The sequence below is a fragment of the Elaeis guineensis genome, chromosome 6 (assembly GCF_000442705.2).
Source record: "Elaeis guineensis isolate ETL-2024a chromosome 6, EG11, whole genome shotgun sequence".
Classification (NCBI taxonomy): domain Eukaryota; kingdom Viridiplantae; phylum Streptophyta; class Magnoliopsida; order Arecales; family Arecaceae; genus Elaeis; species Elaeis guineensis.
In genome coordinates this window covers 90,505,490-90,527,946 of record NC_025998.2, presented here as the reverse complement: position 1 = coordinate 90,527,946, position 22,457 = coordinate 90,505,490, and the positions used below count along the sequence as shown (strand labels likewise).

Genomic DNA, 22,457 nt, shown 5'->3' with positions numbered 1-22,457 from the left:
ATTCTAGATTGCTCAACCTTATCTATTCTTTATAGTTGAATGTTGGATAGAAGAACAAGCATGACCATGCCAAATAAATGGCCTTTGCACCTATGTGATGTAGGTCTTGAATAACTTCAACATGGTGGAGTGCCTCCTTGAGTACACTCAGTAGTGGGGGTGAGGGATCAGTGACTTAGTGATGGATGTGTTGCTAACAAATTCTCTACTTGTGGTAGCAAGTATTCATATCTAGTTTGAGATTTCCTTGTTAAACATCATTATCCCTTCTTTGTTGGCATAGCCAACCATTTCTTGCAAAAGGAGGAAAGAGTTAAATGGAGGATTGAAGGCTCTATTTCTTTTCTCTCCCTCATATGAGATAGGGTAAATTATGAATATTCTATTCATATCTAGGTTATTTTGAAATTGGACAAAGTTAAATTAGGGTTTGAACATCTATTATAATAACAATATCAAAACATCAACCGATAAAAGAAGTGCTCGACCTATCTAAACTCTTGAATCTCTTATAATTATACTATGTTAATTTGATGTAGCTTCGTTTACTGATTAAATAAAATCAATACTTTATTTGTTTGCTCTGTACTTCTAACAATCTAGTGCTTATTGATAAAAACTAAGAGTTATATTAAAGACCTTCTGATAAGCATTTATCTAACTTATGAGTTTTAAGTTATGAAAATTAACAATTATAAATAACTCAAGTTATCAACCAAATTTTTCTTCTTCTTATTCTTATACGATAACTATTTGAATTTATTAATGCAAATTCTATTTTACATTTTTAGTCCAGCTATCACAAATCTATGGCCAAGCATTGAAAGTTCATTAATTATTAAGCATGTAAGCTCTCATGGTAGTTTATCCCCTTGCAACTTCTTCCATCTATTCAAAACTAATATCTGATTATATTATGTTGATAGTATAATTAATGCCATCATTGCCCCTACAATCGTTGATATACGTGCTTCCTTGATTACACTTCTACCATTCAATTCTCAACCTTCTTTAAGTCAAATAAAAACCAAAGTGAAACCTTAGATAGACCTTGCCATGGAGGTAATTAGCCATGTGATGTCCATAATTAATTATATTTATCTTATTTTTAATTATTATCCTTTAGTTAAGTTGAAAAGGGCTAAAACTACATTAAAGCCATTCGATAAGTATCTACAATATTCCAAATTATATTATAGTCCCACTTACGAACAATTTCTAAAGACACACTTACAAAAAATTCAAGCTTACCGCTTATACTATTATTTTTATACCCACATATTTTCCTATCCCTACAAATTAAATCCTTTGCTCTTTTAATTTTTATCCTATTAATTGTTTTCAATTTGTGAAAAAAAAATCTCCTATATATTTTCATATAATCATTAATCTAGCTACACTCCTATTTATTTGCCATGCAAAAAATAAAACTTTGGCAATTTTTAAGTGCCAAAATTTTCATAATGTATTTATCTACTTATAATCTTTCTCGCTCATCTAAAGTTAACCATCTAATTAGATCTATATAGTTCATACAATCTATAGAATCATCATTTTGATTCTATTTACTTAATTATAATCTTATTTGTTTCACTTGCATATCTAATACCCTGCCATTTATTTGTTGGCTTTTGAGGCACCATCCACTACTTCTTGAAGGTTAGACATAAACAAATCATACACAGGAAAAAAAAAAAAAAAAAATTCTCACCATGGAGGTAGGTTGGAGAATGTGAGGTGAGGTAGAGGCCAGGGCAATCTAGTAATTCCACTCATTCAATAAAAAAAGTAATAAAATAATAGAGGAGGGTAGGAAAAATCATCTATCCATCCGGGATGTATGTGTACAAGGCCATGGGCCACCCTTGACATATTTATTTCCTATGCATGCATGAATTGTGTTTGCATAACACGGTAAGGATTTGGACAGCGGTGGTGAGAGCGTTCAGGAAGCGCACCTCCACGTTTTGGCCTCCGCCATCAGCCCTTCGTCCCCCCCTAATCCCTCCCTCTCTCTCTTTAACTCCGATTTCCCTTCCCTGTTCTCGATACACGAGGAGACGTCCGAGACAAGCCCTAACCCTACCGATACCTCGATCCTATCTTCGCCGTATCCTGCGGCGCCTCCAGCCTCCGCCGCGACTCCTGGTAATGCCGAACTCCCGCCGCCACCATCCAGGAAGATCTAAGCGCGATCGCACGCCGTAGTTGAGCAGTCGATCGTAAGCAAGTCGATCTTTCTGGTTGTGTTCGCCGATCACGTTTTCTTCGACGTTTTTTTTTTCGTTCACGACGATATTCCTGTTTTTTCGGAAGAAAAAAAATAAATTTTTGTGTGTTTTATGTTCTGATGATCACTTTCTCGTGTCGATTTGGTTTCGATGATCCGTTGCGTGCGAATGGTTTGTGGATTTTGGTGTGCGATGATGGTTGTTTCTGAAAGTTTTGATTTTGATCTGTTCTTTATGGGATGAATCGAGGGAATAATTGACGATGGGATAGAGAGGGGATAGATTTCTTCCTTTCTTTTTTAAGCGAATCTGTTGATGCCTCATATAGGATAAAAGATTTTTTTTTTTTTTTGTTTTGGATTTCCCTTAAGGGAGAGATTTGAGAGCCTATTAAGGTGGAATAGACAGACTGATCACTTTTGCTAGTGACGATTCCCGTTTTGGTAAAGCTTTTTGTGGGAAAAGGAGGAATTTTTCTGTGAAATCCGCAGATGGGATGATAGAGATACCTCTTCTTTTTTTCTACGTTCGATTCCTTTCAAAAGGATGTGGTGCTAAAATAGTTGGGCTCTTTATATTTATTATTGCGGGAACCCTTGGCTTGATTCTTCCATCTTTATTTTTTTTTTCCTGATTTGATCGGTGAGCAGATGTTTCGTAGTCATTTATCGTGGCCCAAGAGAAAAATTTGGATATTATCCCTGTTTTTGATTGTTGCGTTGGCACTCCTCTTTGTTCAGAGGGCACGGTATTGTCTGATCATCGAGAGACTATGTTGTTAAATTCGCTGTTAAGCTTAGTTTTCTTGGGGACATCGTTTCTTGATTCTAAGTGAATTTGTTTTATTCTGCATCTTATTTCTGTCTTGTTTTGGATTTTTTTTTCGTGTGCTACCGGTTTATTCTTCTTATGTGAACTGATTTCTTCATCTTTCTCCATGGCATTGTTTCTTGGATGAGGAGATTGGAAGGGACTTCCAGGAATTTAATGTGGGTGTGACTTGCATGGGGAGAGGATGCCCGAGCTGCGAAGTGGAGCCCGGCAAGCTCGTTTGAAATCCAAGAAACTTGATGATATTCCACTCCCTCCCCAGCCTATTGACCAAGCTGAAAACTGGGTATTGCCGACAACAAATAGAACAGGAAGGCGTGGTGGTGCAGGTAGAGGAAGGGGCTCGAATGCTGCAGCAGTAGCAAAAGGGCCTTCAGCTACACCAGTTAGGCCTACAGTTGGTGGTAGAGGAAGAGGTATTACGCTGATTGATTTGGACCCTGACCAGCCTTGTGAAATTCTAGCAGGGGCTGCTGTTAGGGGAGCTGCTGTTCCAGGTGCCCAAGGCTTCATTTTGAATCAAGCTGCTGAGGGCATTGCTGATAAAGACTTGGCGATGGATGGTGGAAGTGCTGAAAAACTGATGGGAGCTGAAGACGATGGGAGCGCAGCTCCTGTCCCTGAGAGGGTATGCCTTTTATCCCATTCAATTTCTCTGTTATATTTCACTTAGTAATGAAAGTGGATCTAGTTAGCACTATTTGGTTTGACTTTCTGGATGAGTTTTGTATTTATCAACTGGATCTTTGTTTGATTTTCATCTCTTTCTATTAATGTCTTAGAGATGATTTTTGTTCTTTATTATCTGTTGACCTGTTGGATTGGAGTTATTATAAACTATTTTCCTTTACGGGTTTTGTTGGGACATAGCTGCGAGCTGTTTTTCTGAACAGATTCTGGAGTTTCTTGCTATGTATGTGAGTGTGCATTAAGACTTATTTCTGTGTATATAAACATGTTGTATATGTTTTATACCATGTGTTTATGCAAGTTACGCATATGGTCATTTGTATGTTAATTTGTTTCTTATGAAGATAACATAGTAAATTATATCAGATCTGATTTCTTTTAAGCTAATAAAATGCAAGTGCATATGGTTGTCGCCATCTTTACTATATGTAATGCATACATATAGCATGGCTGGATGCTTGTGTGTGAGGCTGTAGGTCTCATATAGAAGCAAGTAAGACTGTGCATCTTAAATCCCCATTCATTTTTAGTAATTATACCCTTTGACATTCACTCTTTAATAAATGAGAAAGCAAGAGAAAAAAGTTCTGAACTAAATTGGAAAGTATATTTATCAAATCTATTCCAAATTATCATGACTGATGAAATCACAGCCATCCATTGGATGTTTACTTCTGAATCAACTGCACACACAGTATGTGCATGGCACTAGTCTAAACCTAATCATTTTAATGCTTATGTAGGATGCAAATATCAACTTTGCTATGTTAATTTATAGAAGTTTAAAACAATCGAGGTTTAAATGCTTTCCTGGTTGTTAAGTTTCTTAGTTAACCCGGGGGAAGAACCATAGAAATATGGTCTTTGGTTATCATAGAAGGATCATAGTTTTGGTCACTCACTGATAGGATATATTTGAGCACTTATTATTTTAGCTCATTCTAGCAATGTCTTTCAAACCATCAGTGAATAGCTGGAAATGAAATTCATATATTGGTCAAATAGTCTTATCATGTGGTTTTTGAACACTAAGTAGTGAACACATGCAGAGAACTGCATTGATTCTTGTTATTATTATTGCCGGCTATTAGTCTTGATGTCTCATCTTATGTTGCCCAAGTTTGCAGAGTTCTTGGTCCTAAAACTTTTTCGGTTTTCCATCTTGAGTGAGACGGATGATTTGTTTGAGTCTCCTACCAAGGTAGCTGAAATACTAGATTTCAAAAACACAGGGAAGGATGTTATGGTGATACCATCCTCCTTCAGATGTTTTCTTGTCTGCAAATGATTGACACATCTGAAATCTCATTTCAGAATATCTAGAATTTGATCTGAGGATTCTGAATATTATCTTGTTATAGATATGGTATTGATGCCTTTTTATCATCTTAATAATCATTTTCTGAAGGGAAAGGTTGCAGAACCAGTCAAAGATGTTTGTGTGTGAGGCTGTAGGTCTCATATAGAAGCAAGTAAGGCTGTGCATCTTAAATCCCCTTTCATTTTTAGTAATTATACCCTTTGACATTCACTCTTTAATAAATGAGAAAGCAAGAGAAAGAAGTTCTGAACTAAATTAGAAAGTATATTTATGAAATCTATTCCAAATAATCATGACTGATGAAATCACAGCCATCCATTGGATGTTTACTTCTGAATCAACTGCACACACAGTATGTGCATGGCACTAGGCTAAACCTAATCATTTTTAGTGCTTATGTATAATACAAATATCAACTTTGTTATGTTAAATTATAGAAGTTTAAAACAATTGAGGTTTAAATGCCTTCCTGGTTCTTAAGTTTCTTAGTTAACCCTGGGGAAGAACCATAGAAACACGGTCTTTGGTTACATAGAAGGATCATAGTTTTGGTCACTCACTGATCGGATATATTTGTGCAGTTATTATTTTAGCTCATACTAGCAATGTGTTTCAAACCATCAGTGAATGGCTGGAAATGAAATTCATATATTGGTCAAATAGTCTTATCATGTGGTTTTTGAATCACTAAATAATAAACACATGCAGAGAACTGCATTGGTTCTTGTTATTATTATTGCCAGCTATTAGTCTTGATGTCTCATCTTGTGTTGCCCAAGTTTGCAGAGTTCTTGGTCCTAAAACTTTTTCAGTTTTCCATCTTGAGTGAGATGGATGATTTGTTTGAGTCTCCTACTGAGGTAGCTGAAATACTAGATTTCAAACACACAGGGAAGGATGTTATGGTGATACCACCTCCTTCACATGTTTTCTTGTCTGCAAATGATTGACACATCTGAAATCTCATTTCAGAATATCCAGAATTTGATCTGAGGATTCTGAATAGTATCTTGTTATAGATATGGTATTGATGCCTTTTTATCGTCTTAATAATCATTTTCTGAAGGGAAAGGTTGCAGTACCAATCAAAAGTTGTCATGCTTATGGAAGCCTTTGGGGGATTGCATATGTTGCAATCTGTTTTTTGAACATTTTGAAAACTTCACATCTTGTTTTCTGGATTATTATTTATTTATTTATTTTTTTTGCTAAGAGTCTGATGTCAAGTTTGATGCTATAAAATTATTAATTTGAATATTCCATTGGTTAGATACCATCTGTGACATAAAAATTTCAGCTTCTTAGGCAAGGGATAAAGCAATCACTCTTTTCTTTTAATATTCTCTAGTATATTATTGTTCTTACTGCATTTTTTTCATATCATTAAAAATGATTTTCTATGTTCAGAGGACAAGACTTGCATAAAGCTAATGTTGCCTGTCTCCATTGCAGGTTCAAGTAGGTAATTCTCCTACATATAAAATAGAAAGGAAATTGGGTAAAGGTGGTTTTGGTCAGGTCTATGTTGGCAGAAGGGTATCTGGTGGAACAGAGCGTACAGGACCAGATGCCTTTGAGGTTGAATTCTGAACCTATAGTCAGTATGCGAAGACTTTAAACAATAATAGTAGATCTGTTCTAATAATGTATTACCTGCATAATCTGTAGGTGGCATTGAAATTTGAACACCGCAGTAGTAAGGGCTGCAACTATGGCCCGCCATACGAGTGGCAAGTTTATAAGTAAGAAATTTTCTTTTTGTGGTGGCACGTTCATGTTTTCCTTGGTAATGCTGACTCATATGTCTGACTCATTGGTTTCTGGTGACAAGCACCCTTAATGGATGTTATGGAATACCATGGGTTCATCACAAGGGCCGTCAAGGAGACTACTACATTCTGGTGAATTCAAATTCTATTAAAACTTTTAGAATGTTGGAATTATGGATGTTTTGATAAATATAGCTTATTTAACTGTTTCAGGTGATGGATATGCTTGGGCCTAGTCTTTGGGATGTTTGGAATTCTGTAGGCCAAGCGTACGTGGACATACTTCTGTTTTGTTTTGTGTTCTATGATGTCTTGCTTATGTTTAATTATTTGACACCTTATGGAACAGAATGTCACCAAATATGGTGGCCTGCATTGCTGTAGAGGCCATATCGATTCTTGAGAAGCTTCATGCAAAGGGGTACTCTTCATAGTTTTGTTTTTTTGCCTTCAATTAAATATAGTTTGTTTATCTTCTAATCACCTTCACCAGTTGACTTCATATTTAATGCTTGACCATTTCCTGGTCAGGTTTGTACATGGAGATGTCAAGCCAGAAAACTTTTTACTTGGTCAGCCTGGAACTGCTGATGAGAAAAAGCTCTTTCTTATTGATCTTGGTTTGGGTATATGTCTATTTTGAGCTTTATTTCTTTTCATCAATATGATGTAATAAGCTTAGTGGCCTTGTTGAACTGGCATCTTCTTATGCATCAAGGATTCTGCCTAATTAAATGTCCCTGGGATTTTAATGTTGTCTCTTCTGCTATTCTGTTATTTAGTTTTTGGCCCTAAAGAATTTTAAGGGTGTGATTAATGTCTTATGTGGTGCAGCATCAAGATGGAAAGAAGTATCATCAGGTCAACATGTGGAATATGATCAAAGGCCAGATATATTTAGGTATATAGACTTTTAGATGCTCATCTTAGTTATGATCTCTGTTGTGCTCTAATAATTTCTTTTGGCAGGGGAACAATAAGATATGCAAGTGTGCATGCCCATTTAGGTCGTACAGGAAGCCGGAGGGATGACCTGGAGTCCTTGGCCTACACTTTGATATTCCTTATCAAAGGAAGGTTACCCTGGCAAGGCTACCAGGTATATTATATCATGTTCTCAGGTCTGCTGTGTCTATGACTTGTATTTGAGCTAATCTGAAGCCCATTTTCCATTATTGTTTAACAAATTCAGGGAGATAACAAGAGTTTTCTTGTTTGTAAGAGGAAAATGGCTACTTCCCCTGAGTTATTGTGTTGTCTCTGCCCTGCTCCATTCAAACAGTTTCTTGAAATGGTGACAAATATGAAATTTGACGAAGAGCCAAATTACTCCAAGCTTATTTCCCTTTTCGACGGTTTGATTGAACCATGCTCTCCGCTGAGACCTATCAGAATTGATGGAGCTTTAAAGGTTGTTGATTAGAGTCCACAAAGGCAGCAGCATTGATGCTCCTTGTTCAGTATTTTATAAGCTGTTACCCTGTTTTGATGTTCATCAACTGATTCTGTAAAATTATCTTAAGAGTTAATCTTTTACGTATTTAGGTTGGGCAGAAACGTGGAAGATTGCTTGTGAATCTTGAAGAAGATGAGCAACCTAAGAAAAAAGTCCGACTGGGAAGCCCAGCAACTCAATGGATTTCAGTTTACAATGCTAGGCGACCCATGAAGCAGAGGTAATTTAACTGGTACTAGGTTGACTTGTGCTGCACTTGATGCAACTGGTTTTGTGGTGTGATTCAACTATATATGCTTTTTGTCCTTTTTTTTTGTGGGGGGTGGGAGGGGGTTATGTTTTCCTTTCAGTTAGCATTCTATTCAGGTGTTATTTGCTGAGTCATGAACTCCCCGATTGAGCATTCTAACTATTGACTCTTGAGTTTCAAAGAATCCCAGGTATCTAGCTTCTTAAAGCCTGAACTCTCTACTCTAGGTTTTCCTTTCCTTTCATTCTGTGACTCTTAGGATCCAAATACTCCAAGACATCTGGTTAAGGCCCAAAATCTGCATCCTAGGTTTCCAAATTCTTCTCTTGGAGATGTGCTACCCAAAATGTGTCCCAACCTTATTGCTTTCAAGATCTCTTTACCCTTCTTTGACTCTATGGTGTGATACTGAAACAGTGATGCTGTCATTAGCAATTCTCTTTAATCATTTTAATCCATTCTATGACCAATTTCGTAAACTTTATCTTTGGAAAAGCTGTTTTCTTAGCCTTACCAATTTTGTTTTTTCACGGCTATGCTTCATTTTTTTTTTTTTGCTTCTCACATGGTATGCTAGCCTTAATCTCTTTTCATGTTTAGATCATTGATCTTGATTAAAATTTTCTGTTTATCTCTTCAATGTCCCTAGTTGGTTTGACTGGTCAATTTTCCCATAAAACTTGTTTATGCTAAATTCTTTACTTCTTTACATGGTCTTGTATAATTACACAAGTGGAACCTTTTCTTTTGACTTCTTTCTATGAAGTCTAATGCAAATTCTAAAGCCTAAGTGATAAGTCCACAACTTTTCAGATCTAGAGGAACTAGGCTTCCTTGCTGAACTCCACTATAATCAAGATATGGTCAAAGTTGGCTTTGAGCAACAAACTGTCAAATTATGGCAGGAATGAACCATTTACCTAAAGACACAAAGAATCTTTGGATTCTTGACATTGTAGGTTCCACCATAGAGCTAAAGTAAACTTGCTACTAGTCCAAGGTAGTTGAATTTAATGCAGTTAATTTCTTCAAGGACTTGCATTGATCTTCCACCCACCTCCCATTTGTTATATTTTGGTGTCACCTGGACTTATGTAAATCTGTTCAATTTCAATTGCTTGATTGCTCAGGATTTCACCTATCTTATGGATGCCAAGTTGCTATATTCATCTTTTATCCTTTGCATGTTTCAGTTATGAACTTATGAGGAATGGTTTTCATGAAGAGCTCTTTTCGCTCAACTAAAATCTCGTCATGAGACTTAACTAGCTGCACCACAACCTCAGGATTGACTATTTGTCTTTCAATGCCACTAAGCAAAATATTGATTCGTAAGGCATATGTGGAAAGTTTCAGATTTTCATAAGTGGTTTTAAAGTCATATGGGAGCAATTATGGAATGCCAACTTAACCATGGTCAAACTAGGAAATGATTTGTAGATTGGTAGTTTTGTATTGATTTCCTTGATCACCTTGTAAATGTGCTTAAACGGCATTGGAGGAATCATGTACATTGTTGTTATCCTACACTAAATCATCTTTCTTATTGCATTTTGATGGAAAATTTAGTTGCCAATTATTTTGTATGGTTTCCTGAAGTATCTGTTCGATAATTCGAGCAACATGCTTGAAATAAGACAAGTTCTCCTTCTAGAGTTTAACATTTTAGTAGTGCCCAACTATAAAGGTCAGATAGAATTGGACTGGTCAAAGAGTTTCATGTGCTAACATTTGTAATATTCTCTTACAAAATTTTCTTCTAGTGCTTCTTTAAATCATTGGTGGAGAAAAATTGCTGGTTATTGTTTTGAAGAGCTTGCTGAAGCTTCCCTGATATTTTCATCTAGGGCTGGGCACATCACAAATCCTGTCCATATTTGAGCCAGGTTAAAAAATTGAACCCAAAACTAATACAATTCCCTTTGGGTTGGATTGGGTCAGCCTTAATAATGATTTTATCAATCCATTGGATTTTTCAGGTCAAATGGGGGTCAAAAATAATCCAGACAAAAGATGTAATATGCATATCTTTTTTGAGAATGCACGATATACATGTATGAATTGATTAGCTAATTGTATCATAAATAAATTATGCAATAAAATAATATCAAGCAACATGTGTTGACATTATCAAGAACATATCTATTTACTGTTTGATTAATAGCTACATGTAATTATAGTTAGTAATACATTATTGGCTGACTGTGTTATAAAAAGATAATCAATTTCTTATATTCAAGGAGGTCTTGGAAAGTTGTAGCATACTACTTTTGGATCAGTTCAGGTTGATTTGGTTTTGGATTGGGAATTTAGTGATCAGTTCTGTATTTAGAGCATGTTATGTTTTCGAATCCAAGCCTAATCCAAGTAACTTTTGTTTGGCTTGGACTAGATTAATTTTGGTTGGGTTCTAGATTGGAAGTGGTTTAATCCAATCAATTTCTAGTCCTATTTTCATCTATGTGTCAGTCTGGCGTCTTTGCCCTAGATTTTGGACCTGCCATCCTTCTTCTGTGCTCCCATAATTTATATCAGGGACCAACTTTATCTTGATTAGTTTATATTTCTTTTTCTTGCCCTATTTGCACTAAAATTGTTTTTCTAATTTCTTAAGAATTGAACATGTTTGTATTCATGCTGCATGTCCAATTTTTTCAGGGACTTCCTCTTCTCTCTTCTTGCATTCAAATCTCTGTTTCCTCATGTACCACTAGTTCACTACTGGCTATTTTAGGATTCCAGTTTGTCAATAGAAATGCCACTGGTACCTATTCCTGTTATGACACTTAACCCCATATTTCTGCTTCATTTAGAATATTTGGTGGAGTAGTTCATAAGGTGAGTCCCAATTTTCTGAGATTTTGGTAGGTTTCTTGCTTTTTACTGTTCCAAATGTTAGAATGCTAGATCCTTTCTAACAATGATATTGATGCTTGACTTGCATCTACTCATCTAAAACAGAAACCCATGGATCATGTAAATGAAGGTTTGCATTTGTTTCAATAATGTGATGGGATTAACTTTTGTCTTTACAAGTTCAAAAGTTCAAAAAATTTTCAGTAGTTATTTTAAATTATGCCTACCAAAAAAACCATTTTAAACTCAATATGACATTTATGCTTCTTTTAGAGGAAATGTTATATCTGCTGTAAATTAAGTTCCTAAACTGAAATTTAATGTGATCTGCTGGGACTTGGTCTGGCCCTTGAAGAAATTTGGAGAGTATCAGTTGCATTTCACTTCTAGTTGTCTTTCACCTCCAGTTGCATTAAAATTTTCATTTTCCTTTCTTTCCTCCCACAACTCTCCAAATTTTCATATATGGAGCTGTACTGTCAATTATACTCATTTGTCTGTCTTGCTAAATTTTATATTCTGCATTCCTCTTCAGATCATCCGTGTAATTGTTAGTTTGAACCAATGCAGGACAATTTTTTTATTTTTTTTTATGTACCACTGGAAGTCTGAAACTCTGTTAATTTGATATTTCTAGATACCATTATAATGTAGCAGATGCAAGACTCCAGCAACATATTGAAAAGGGCAATGAAGATGGTTTATTTATCAGTTGCGTGGCATCATCAGCAAACCTTTGGGCCCTCATTATGGATGCAGGAACAGGTTTCTCTTCTCAGGTTTATGAGTTGTCACCTATGTTCTTGCATAAGGTGTGTCATAATTAAATCTGGCTGATCTATGTCGATCTTCATGTTATTATTCTTTTGTTTTCATCTCTATTTGGTTTTGTTGTAGGATTGGATTATGGAGCAGTGGGAGAAGAATTATTATATAAGTGCAATAGCTGGTGCTTCTAATGGAAGTTCATTGGTTGTTATGTCTAAAGGTTTGTGCAAAATGTCATATATTCTTGTGCATTCTGTAGGCTAGAAGCTTTCATAGTGAAGAACAAAATTCTCACCAGATGTTATTGCCATTTTTTCTGTAATAATATTGTTGAGCTTTCGTCATTCAGGAAACTAGTAGACTATGAAACTTCTTAAATATGCTCATTGTAGTTTTTTGACATCAGAACAGTAGTAAGAATCCCGTAATCACAAAGTAGCATAACTGTGTATACATTTATTTATTATTTTGATGGAATATTTTGATTCCGTCAGAGCTTATAAGATGGAGTAAAGAAGGCCAAATTCACTGTACTCATGTCTGTTGTCAGCCCATGCACATTACTTGTTACATGTGCTCTTATTTTTTATTAGGTTATCGGTCATCGATACATTCATAAGATGGATTCAAGTGACTTGCCATGCTAATATGTTCTGTACAATTTGTAAGTATCAGCAATGTATGGGGGCACATAGCCCTGAATGTTTTGTGTGGTCCAGAGTAGTCTGTAGCTGTACGCTACATGTTTGTTGAGGTGAACTTTTACATGTTGCAATTGACTAACACAGGCTCTCTCTTTTTTTCTATGTATTGTTTTTTCTTTCCCATTTTTCTCTTGTTGTAAACATAGTTGGCCATTCAGGGACACTACAAAAGTGTGAAGTAATGGTTAAGAAAAGTCATTGATGTGAAAAATAGGTAATGCGATCATAAAATAAGACAAATATATTTTAGAAAATACATGTGAAATTATTTTTTTTATTTTTTCCACTGGTTTTCAAGTTTGAGTCACTTTAATAGGTAGCTATGATTTAATTTATGGATGTTTACGGGAGAACTCTTTTTCTCGTATCTACTCTCTTCCTATAGGACATAAGTGTCATGGGTTCGAAACCCAGAAATAACCTTTCTGCACATAGGGGTAAGGCTGCACACATCTGACCATCTCTAGACTGTATAATGACAAGAGCCTTATGCACTAGGATACCCTTGTATGCTATCTTCCTACAGGAAACAAATAAAAGTGGGATGTATTCTAGTGGAGTGGTTTTATTAAGAAAAGTAAGGAGATCTTTAATTCAGATTTTTCTCTCTCTCTGCCTTTTGTTTTGAATCATCTAGGTTTTAGACCTTTAAGTGGTGGATTGGACTTAATGCTTTGCAGCGGCAAGAAGTAACAATGGGTTCCTCTCTTCCCTCCTTGCTACACTGCTTTTTTCGGCGCTTATATATTGGGCTTATATATTGGGAGTCCAGTTCCTAGAAGTTTCTTATCTGGTTAAGGTTTTGGGATGAGTTCCCCAAATAAATGCATCGAATTCAGATTTTGCTTAGAAACTCCAAATGTTAGTGAGAGATGGATATCCCACCAACTTTGGTTGCAGAAGCCCTGACATGGAAACCACCTGACCAGCATGGCATGGTATGGCATGACATGATAACTAACAGTATCATATTATGCCAACCTTTGATCAGTTCATGTGCAGCACATGATACTTGAACCTGTGATTTGTTGTAGGCAAGGTTGCATGTACGATACCGAATTGAGCGGTATGAGGCAGTACCGTACTATACCGATTTAGTATTTGTATGTGATATGGTGGTATACCTATACTTGGTGCGCCAAACCGGCCCCATACCGGCACAGTAACAGGTTGGCAGCAATATGGGACCCGGCACCGAGATGGCGAACCTTGGTTGTAGGCAAGTTTGCCACAAAAGGTCTACATGCTAAAAAACTTAGTCAAAGCTACATATAAAATAAAGAGAACCACCTCTGCATTGGAAGTGCACATGGTGCTTGGTTACCAGAAGCAGCTTGGATGCGGGTATGGGGCAGATCTCTTAAAAATATTTAATAACATAACACTTTTGAAGTGGTTATGGGATCATGTTTCCAAGGAGATCTGGAAGCAGGTGGGAATTGTAAATGGAAGATTCCTATTACTACTTTTTTGTGATTCTGTTATTGATGCTAAAATTATATAAGAAAATATGGGGACTAAAATCAGAGTAGTTTTCTTAAACATTGTCATGTGGAGTTTGCTTTTTCCAGGTATTGGAGGATGTGGATGAGAAACTACAACCTTGGCTGGGTGCTAATCTTAACAAACACATTTAGAACGTGGAGATTGAACTTGAAAGCAAACTTTACTTCTTTTATTGCTCTGGGAGCCTTGGGATGCTTAAATTTGGAGTATTTGTTATGTCCGTGCTTTTTATGTGAATCTACAGAAATTAGCATGAGCCATGCAATCTGAAAATAGGAACAACAAAAATTCCTAAAATAAATGCAAGCATTTCAATTGGTATTGATAACTTCCTATTCCTGTTGTTTTCACATGTTTTTAAGAGGAGAGTTCAAAATTCGTTCTAGAGGCTGTTTGGTTCCTCCTTGAAGTTTGTGCCTCTTCCAAGAACACTATATATACAAGTTTTGTTACCTTTGAACATGATGAACAGGAGCTTGCTTTTGTCAAACTACATTTTTATCCTTAGTGCCATAGTCTAGCACGTGAAGGTTTTCACTACATCTAGAATAATGAAGACCAAAGATCTTTCCATGGGAAGGGTATCCAGTGGTTGGATCATCAAAGTGTTGAATCTGTTCCAGTAGTTCATCCTTGTGCATTCACTGATTTAAGGAACTATAAAAAGATTAATTTTGATCAAAGAGATCATCAATTTCAGCACACTTAGAATTGAGATTTGATGTCCTAGTGTCTTTTGATCTCTTGATTGATGGTGAATATTGAATGGAGGATGCTAGCTGTTTCTCCTAGTAGAAACATCCAGTGAAATTAGATCTTCCATGGATTTGTGGTATTCCAAAAAAAATTATTTTTATGAGTCTCAAATTAGGAAAAGAAAGCCAAGCATATTACTTGGCCACTTTGTCGGGCCCCACAGTAATAATTGGCTAGCGAAAACTCTCTCTCTTGCATCGCTAAAAGGAGAAGCTTGAAAAAGTTCTTTAATCAGGAGTCATAATTTGGAAAGGATGTTGAGAAAATGCTTGCAGGCTATCTAACATGTCTCAACATGGAAAGGACTTCCTTAAGATGTTGTATGATGTTATTTGGCCAAAACAAGACAAGATTTGTATGACTTAAGCTACACATAGAACTTGTTCAAATGGGACTCTAGAAGGAAAGAGAATCTAATTATATGATTATTTACCCTTCTCAAGGTTCCCCTCTTAGTCAGCAGGAGTTAATTCAGTTGCAGCGAAACAGATCTCTTAAAAAAAAAAAAAAAGAACGAAGTGCCGAGGAAGTTAGTGAGCTTGTGAATTTAAACCTGAGATTCCGCACTGGCTGAGACTGTAGAGGTTTTCTGCTACCAAGCTTCCTCTTTTGGTGCATAACAAAGAAACGAATAAACAGGGCTGCCCACTTTAAGAGGGTTACAAGCAGTCAGTGCCCTACTAAATACAGTCTTTTATCATCTAAAGTGATGAGATGTCCATGATGCTTTCACTTTTATTTATTTTCTACTTGTTTTGGTCTATGTATCAGTTACCCTATAAATCTTCAAGTAGGTCTGGTCTTTCTTTGTTAGAATGCTGATGAGTAATAAGTAAAGAATTAAAACGTTTTCTGTTTTTCGTGAGATGATGACATAGTGCATGCATAGGGCTTGCAGTTAATTGTGAGGCCTAGGTTCCCAGTTTAGTGAGATGCCACTGGTAATGTCCTTCCTCTTTATTCTAATTATTCGACTTTCTCTTGAATTTTGCATGTTTGTTTTGCTTTGCTTTGTCCTCCGTACCTTATACGTCAGATGCAATTGATGTATGGAATTTATTAGGTTCCTCTCTTAAGCTCTAAAATCGGTTTCAGCAGCCATAAAACCCTATTGTTCCATAGCAGGCCTTAGAGACTAATTTGACTGTGGTTTATCCTAAATCTATGCCAATCACTTGATACCTGATCCCAATTTTTTTCTCTAAAAGCATCACTCTGCTAGTTCACTTTTATTGGAAAACCAGGTCTAGTAAATTCTAGAATCTATAGTTCCAGCTCTATTCCTCCTAACAAACTTAACCTTAGAAACCCCAAAGCTTTGCACTGTCTTGCATCTGATTGATTTTGTTTTTTATTGTTTCTGGTTCCTTTTAGATCTGTGCCTGGAATAATTTGATTAGAATACCTACAAGCAGCTGATTGCAATGTGTTTCCAATCCTATTATTTTTTTTGCCTAGGTAATTTAAGATAAATGCCACCACATTAAGACATTGGGGTGTAGTTGAGCTTGAGCTCAATTGAGCCTGTGTCTGGGCAAGCTTGTTCGGAATTAATTTCGAGCTTGTTCTCTTGGATCAATGTTGATTTCTTTACCACTATTTCGAGCTCAGTTTGAACTTAATTTGAGACCTAGCTGAAAGTGATCCTAATTGATCAGCTTGATAATCCTAAATCGAGCTGAAATCAGGTCAGTATTGAATCTAGCTTGATTCAAGCCTGAATTAACATTTATCTGATTCCAAGAACAAATAAAATACAATGATTAAAGCTTATATACATAAATGTGAATATATTGGAGCCTTATTGACCTGAGCCTAATCGAGCTAGGTCAAATTTTGGCCCTCATTGAAATCAATTTGGAGCTTGCTTTGCTGGTTCAAGCTTGATTTGTTTGGCTTCACATCGGGCTTGACTATTGCATTACTCAAGCTGCTCAATTTGTTGGCAGCCCTTCTAATAAAGCAGTTTGGTCTTGTTAAAAATGGTGTTTAAGGAGTGATAGTATGTTATTCAGTTTCATGTATGCTAGCTGTTTACATTTTCTGTGCTGTAATATCAGCTATCTAGAGTATGCAAATCTCCACTAAATTTGGCTCTCTCTCTCTCTCTCTCTCTCTCTTTGAGAGGCGGTTGTTTTGGTCCTGTCATTTATTGGATTGTCTGTGGCATCTTACTGATGTAATCTGGCCATTAACTGTAAGGTACACCAAGAAGGAAAGAAATCAGTTCTCTGGCTTCATACTAGTAGCAATTAAAGCAATTATTTGTGAACCTAAGTGTTAACTCTTGCTTGTAGACCTTATTGTATGTGCTCTCTTAGAGGTGAGTGTTTTTGGTCCTGTCATTTATTGGGTTGTGTGGCATCTTACTGATGTAATCTGGCCATTAAGTGTACGCTACACCAAGTAAAGAAATCATTCCTATGGCTTCATATGATTAGTAATTAAAAGCAATTATTGTGAATCTAAATATTAACTCTTGCTTGTGGACCTTATAATATTTATTTACTGGTGTGGAATTTAATTTGTTCTGTGGCATTTTTATTGGATAAGTCTACAAAAATATATGCATGAAATACCTTTTTTACATTCTTGCATGCATGTTAGTTGTTTTTTCCTGATCTGCATAACCACTCAATTTTTGAATCTTTTCAGGAATTTACTACTGTATGCTGTATTCTTTGATGGCTTGCTAATAGCAGTTATTGTTGTCCCACAATGCAGGAACCCCATATACTCAACAGTCTTATAAAGTTAGTGAATCATTTCCTTTCAAGTGGATCAATAAAAAGTGGAAAGAAGGATTTCATGTTACATGTATGACTACCGCTGGTAGCCGTTGGGGGGTAGTCATGTCACGGAACTCTGGCTATTCTGATCAGGTAGTCTAATTTGTTACCTGATATGCACTTGCACCTTTACCATACCGTATATGTTGTTTCTTGGTATAACTTCACATTTTGTTTTTGAAACATCTTCAGTTCGTTTCATTTATACCCAAGACGTTGATATGTTTTCAAACAGATGAAGAAACTCACAAATAAAACAAACATACATCAGTTATAATGTGAATGTTCATATTTGTTTGATGTACATGAGTTTTTTTAATTCAGCAAAGTCCCCCGCCCTGAATTTTGTTACATCTCTTATTGGAAATATACTATGTATAGACAAGAAATTTATGTTAGACTCCATTTCTATAATTGCATTTCAGAGCAATTTGAAGTTTCCCATCATTATCATTAATATGTAATGTGGTTTTTTCAGATTAATTTTTCCTTTAAATCTCATGACATCTATACTTTGGTGACAAAATTAAATCTACCATCTAGGTTCACAATCGTTTTATCTTGAAAAGATCATTTTATCACTGAGATTTAAAAGTTTTCATTTTTTTAATGTTTTTGTCATTTCTTCTTCTTTTCAGAAGACAAAAATGAGATATTCATTATTATCGGTTTTCCTAAGAATGAAGATCAATCCTTTCATTAAATTCTTCTTTTCCATTAGGATATTTATTTGTTTGATAGTACTACAGTAGCTGAATAAAAGAATGACTGGGTTCACCTGCTTGAACATTTCCCTGTTTTATAACTCTTTCTGCGGCTTTATTCATCACTACAATGCAGGTTGTAGAGCTGGATTTTCTTTACCCAAGTGAAGGAATCCACCGTCGGTGGGAGAATGGTTACAGGATAACTTCTACAGCAGCAACTCCTGATCAAGCTGCCTTTATTCTGAGTATACCGAAAAGAAAATTGATGGATGAGACACAAGAAACTCTTCGAACCTCTGCTTTTCCTAGCAACCATGTAAAGGTATGCCTATATTCACATAATCAGTTGACCTGGTTGGCTGTCGAAGTGAAGGGTATACAAATGTGCTAGTCACCTCATTCATGAGTTATGTGAAGATAGCGCACTCTTGATCATTGAAACCTGTCTGATGCATTTGTAACAATCAAGTGATACCTAAATATGTTGAATGATCCTGTGTACCTTTGGTTCAAATTTTCATTCATGCATGCTTTTGAGTTTTTGTTTGATGGTTGCTGCTACAATTTGGAAAGCTCAATAATTTTGGTACAGCGACTACCACCTAACTCACATGTAGGTGGCCTTTTTTAATAAATTGATTAAAATTTCTTATCATCCTATGCTTATTTTCATTCCTTTTTTTTTTTTTAAATACATATGCTGCAGCCTATTACATCATAACTTTCATTATTGTGAACTCTAATTGTTTGAAACACTAAAGAAAAGACTACAATCACTATCTCCCTGATGGGCAATATGATGCTTTAAACTTTCCCTCCCATTTTTGTACTCTGCTTATCTTCATCTTTCATAATTGTCTACTTTTTTGCGTGCATACCATACTAAGAAGTTACATAATTATTTCCCATTATTGTGAATAGCAAACACTTTATCAGAGAAATGACTAAGGTGGCTTACACAATAAAGAAATGCCTCCTTGGTATTTATTGTTATTCCATCTATTTTTTTTCGGATTCGAGGGTTGAAAATGAAAAGAAGGCATTGTTAAAGGAAACTATTTATTAAATTTCAACATCTTGAGACAATGCAGTGCCACCCAAAATTCAAATTTTGGAAATTTCTCATGTAATATGTTATAGTGTGCTTAAGTTCTTCAGCAGTTTGCTAGTGAATGATATGTGCAAGGACTTCTTTCATTTAAGAAGCTAAGCTTTGTTCATCTCTGAGGACACATATAAACTGATTTATCAATGGAAGTGGGTCTTTGAATAACATATTAGATACCTTAGAAGCATTTAAGTGCCAAGTTTTGATATTTGTGCAGTGACGTTGTTCACCGAGAAAGTTTTAATTAATTTTGTCACATGTTTTCTTTCTTGGCCTGTGACTAAAGAAAAGAACAAGATATTTTCTTGTTGTAGGAAACCAAATTTGAGTCTTGGTGGTGAAAATTTGTATGAATTAATTCAAGGCACAAAAATTATGAAAAGATTAAAGGAAAAGTAAAACTTGAGGAAGATGAAAGCAGAGGTAAAGTTTTGCTGATTTGTTCTTCCACACGAAGATATTAATGCCTACTTGATTGTCTTTGAGGTAGCGGGAAATGCAATGAGCCTAGCATTAAGAAACAAAATGGGTAAACTTTTTGGAGAATATATTGGAAGCAAAACTAGAAAGTTGGACAGACGATATATTGAAGACAAGATCAGTGCAGATTCTAATTATGGGTTATGAAAATAGAACCAATCTTAACTTATTGTGAGTAGAACCTTCAACAACATCCACAGGTATATGACCTCCTGATTAAATGATTATTGTAAGCTGATCCATGCTTTCTGATATGGAGCAGCCATTGTGATAGATACGTACAGATATGTACTTGTCCCATCAAATGTCAATGTGAAAGGTTGTTTCAAAGGCTTCTCTTTCATTGATAGCTACTTTAAATTGCATGGGAGCTTGGACATTCTTTCCATGAATGCAACACGGACCATGTTGTGGTCTTGCTGTCATAGTAGCTGATGCATCTGATATCATAGCATATAAGCTGCCCACTGGCATTTGGAGTTCGTAACATGAATAATTTGTAGCTTTTATCCTATTGCAAAAAGCATGCTTCCAACACTGCTTGTTTTCCTTCTTTTAGCCTGTGTGTTTCGGCGTCGGTTGTGACTGGTCTCAAGTGACCGAAACCATCCAACTGTGACAGCAATATTAACTTCTGAATGGAAGTATTAAAAGTTTCTGTGGACTTGTTTTTTCAGATTGGTATTGGTGGTTATTGATTTGGAAAGCCATCGTATCATATATGGAGTGGATCAACTAAATGAAAAGGGGAATCTTGTCACAATACGGAACCATAAAAATACCCATATGTTTTTGAGATGTCTGGCTTACGAGGAAAAGAGATCATAAGATAAAAGGATGTTGGGCAAACATTTTGGCCTGTCTCTTCTGCTGCTATTCTCAATTTTGATGTTTGAAGGAGTAGTTGCTTTTTTTTATTGTTTAAGCATGCAGTATTTCAATACTGTTGGCATGGGACCTTGAAAGCTTCATCACTTGATTTCATCTACTAGAAATCTCACATAATAACTTCATAGCAGAGTACGAATTTTTCAATCTTATTTTTATCCCTTATCCCTGATTACCTTATGTTGCCCGTCTTTTGTGCCATATTGTACTAGTTTGACCTTTGCTTGTTTATCTTATTTGCAAGCTTTTAACTCAGATATTTTATGGTGCTACTTGCTAGCTCCTATTTTTCAATAATTTCATCTAGCTTCTATAAATCTTTCAATTCCTCAAATTCCATCACCGCTTATTGGGGAGCTTAGTGGCATGAACAATCTTATGCATACTTCATCATTAATGTTCTCTTTTTCTTTCAGGAAAAATGGGCCAAGAATCTTTATATTGCTTCAATCTGTTATGGCCGGACTGTGTGTTGATGATGCTTAGCTGCATGTGTTTCGTGAGCGGAAGCTGTTGACTATCAATTTTGAAAGATGAGGGGCTTGTTCTTGAATAGTGCCGCATTTTTTTTATGTTTGGATTGCAGTTTTAGATTTGTCTTCCTATAAATAGAAGAAAAAGAAAAAGAAGTGTGGCCTCTTTCATACTTCCTCATCCCTGTATAAATATTCCAAAGTTCATGCTATAAACCAACCTCAGCCCTATGGCTTTTGATCTGAAGATCTGCATACATTATATATTTTTGTTTTTGGAAACTGAAGCCCAAGTTGGGTTTTCTTTGAAGCAGAAATGCCTAAATTAGTTGAAACGAACATTCATTCCATCTTATTTTGTTTTTTATGGTCAAATCATGCGTGAAAACTGGATCATGGTTCCATGCTTGGTGTTGAATTATATCAGGTTTGAGTTATTTCATGTGCCAGTTGTGAGGACTTGGTGGTGGCCACACTGTTTTTTGTATTAGGGAACCTGGGTGCTATCCTTGAACCTACTTAAGAATGCCTACCACATGTTGACTATGTCTGGAATCATGGTCTGGACTTTGAAACTCTAAAGTAGAATGAATCATCAAATTAGCATATTTCAGGATTACATTGTATAGCAGTAGTTGATTATGTATCTCATCTCTTATTTATGAACAGGAAATGTCGTTTTAGCACATGGGTTTTATTGTCTGTTGGATATATAATTGTTCAGAATTTATTTGATCTAAGATTTCTTTATGGAGAAGAGCTTGTCTAGCTGATCGTAGATGTCAATCTTTTCATTCATGTGGCTGTGGTTTTTTTATAAGAGCTATGCTTCTCCTGGATTCCTGTCTGTAGCATCAGGCTGCATCCGGCTCTC

General features: G+C 35.9%; 1 protein-coding gene across 2 annotated transcripts; it reads left to right on the top strand.

Annotated features, from left to right (window-relative positions):
- The first annotated feature begins 1,904 nt into the window (after positions 1-1,904).
- Positions 1,905-21,922, top strand: LOC105035016 (casein kinase 1-like protein HD16). 2 transcript variants are annotated; one of them, XM_019847180.3, is made up of 17 exons: positions 1,905-2,148; positions 3,194-3,690; positions 6,526-6,651; positions 6,742-6,815; positions 6,905-6,974; positions 7,056-7,111; positions 7,192-7,263; positions 7,374-7,468; positions 7,677-7,743; positions 7,812-7,941; positions 8,035-8,253; positions 8,388-8,518; positions 12,042-12,216; positions 12,302-12,392; positions 17,863-18,020; positions 18,768-18,956; positions 21,527-21,922. In XM_019847180.3, exons 2-17 carry the CDS (start codon positions 3,247-3,249, stop codon positions 21,584-21,586), a joined length of 2,157 nt encoding a protein of 718 aa, XP_019702739.1. In that variant the 5' UTR covers positions 1,905-2,148; positions 3,194-3,246; the 3' UTR covers positions 21,587-21,922. The 2 variants fall into 2 exon arrangements, with proteins under 2 accessions (XP_019702739.1, XP_010908708.1); XM_010910406.4 differs by having other exon boundaries at positions 1,985-2,222; positions 21,527-21,830.
- Positions 21,923-22,457: the final 535 nt, after the last annotated feature.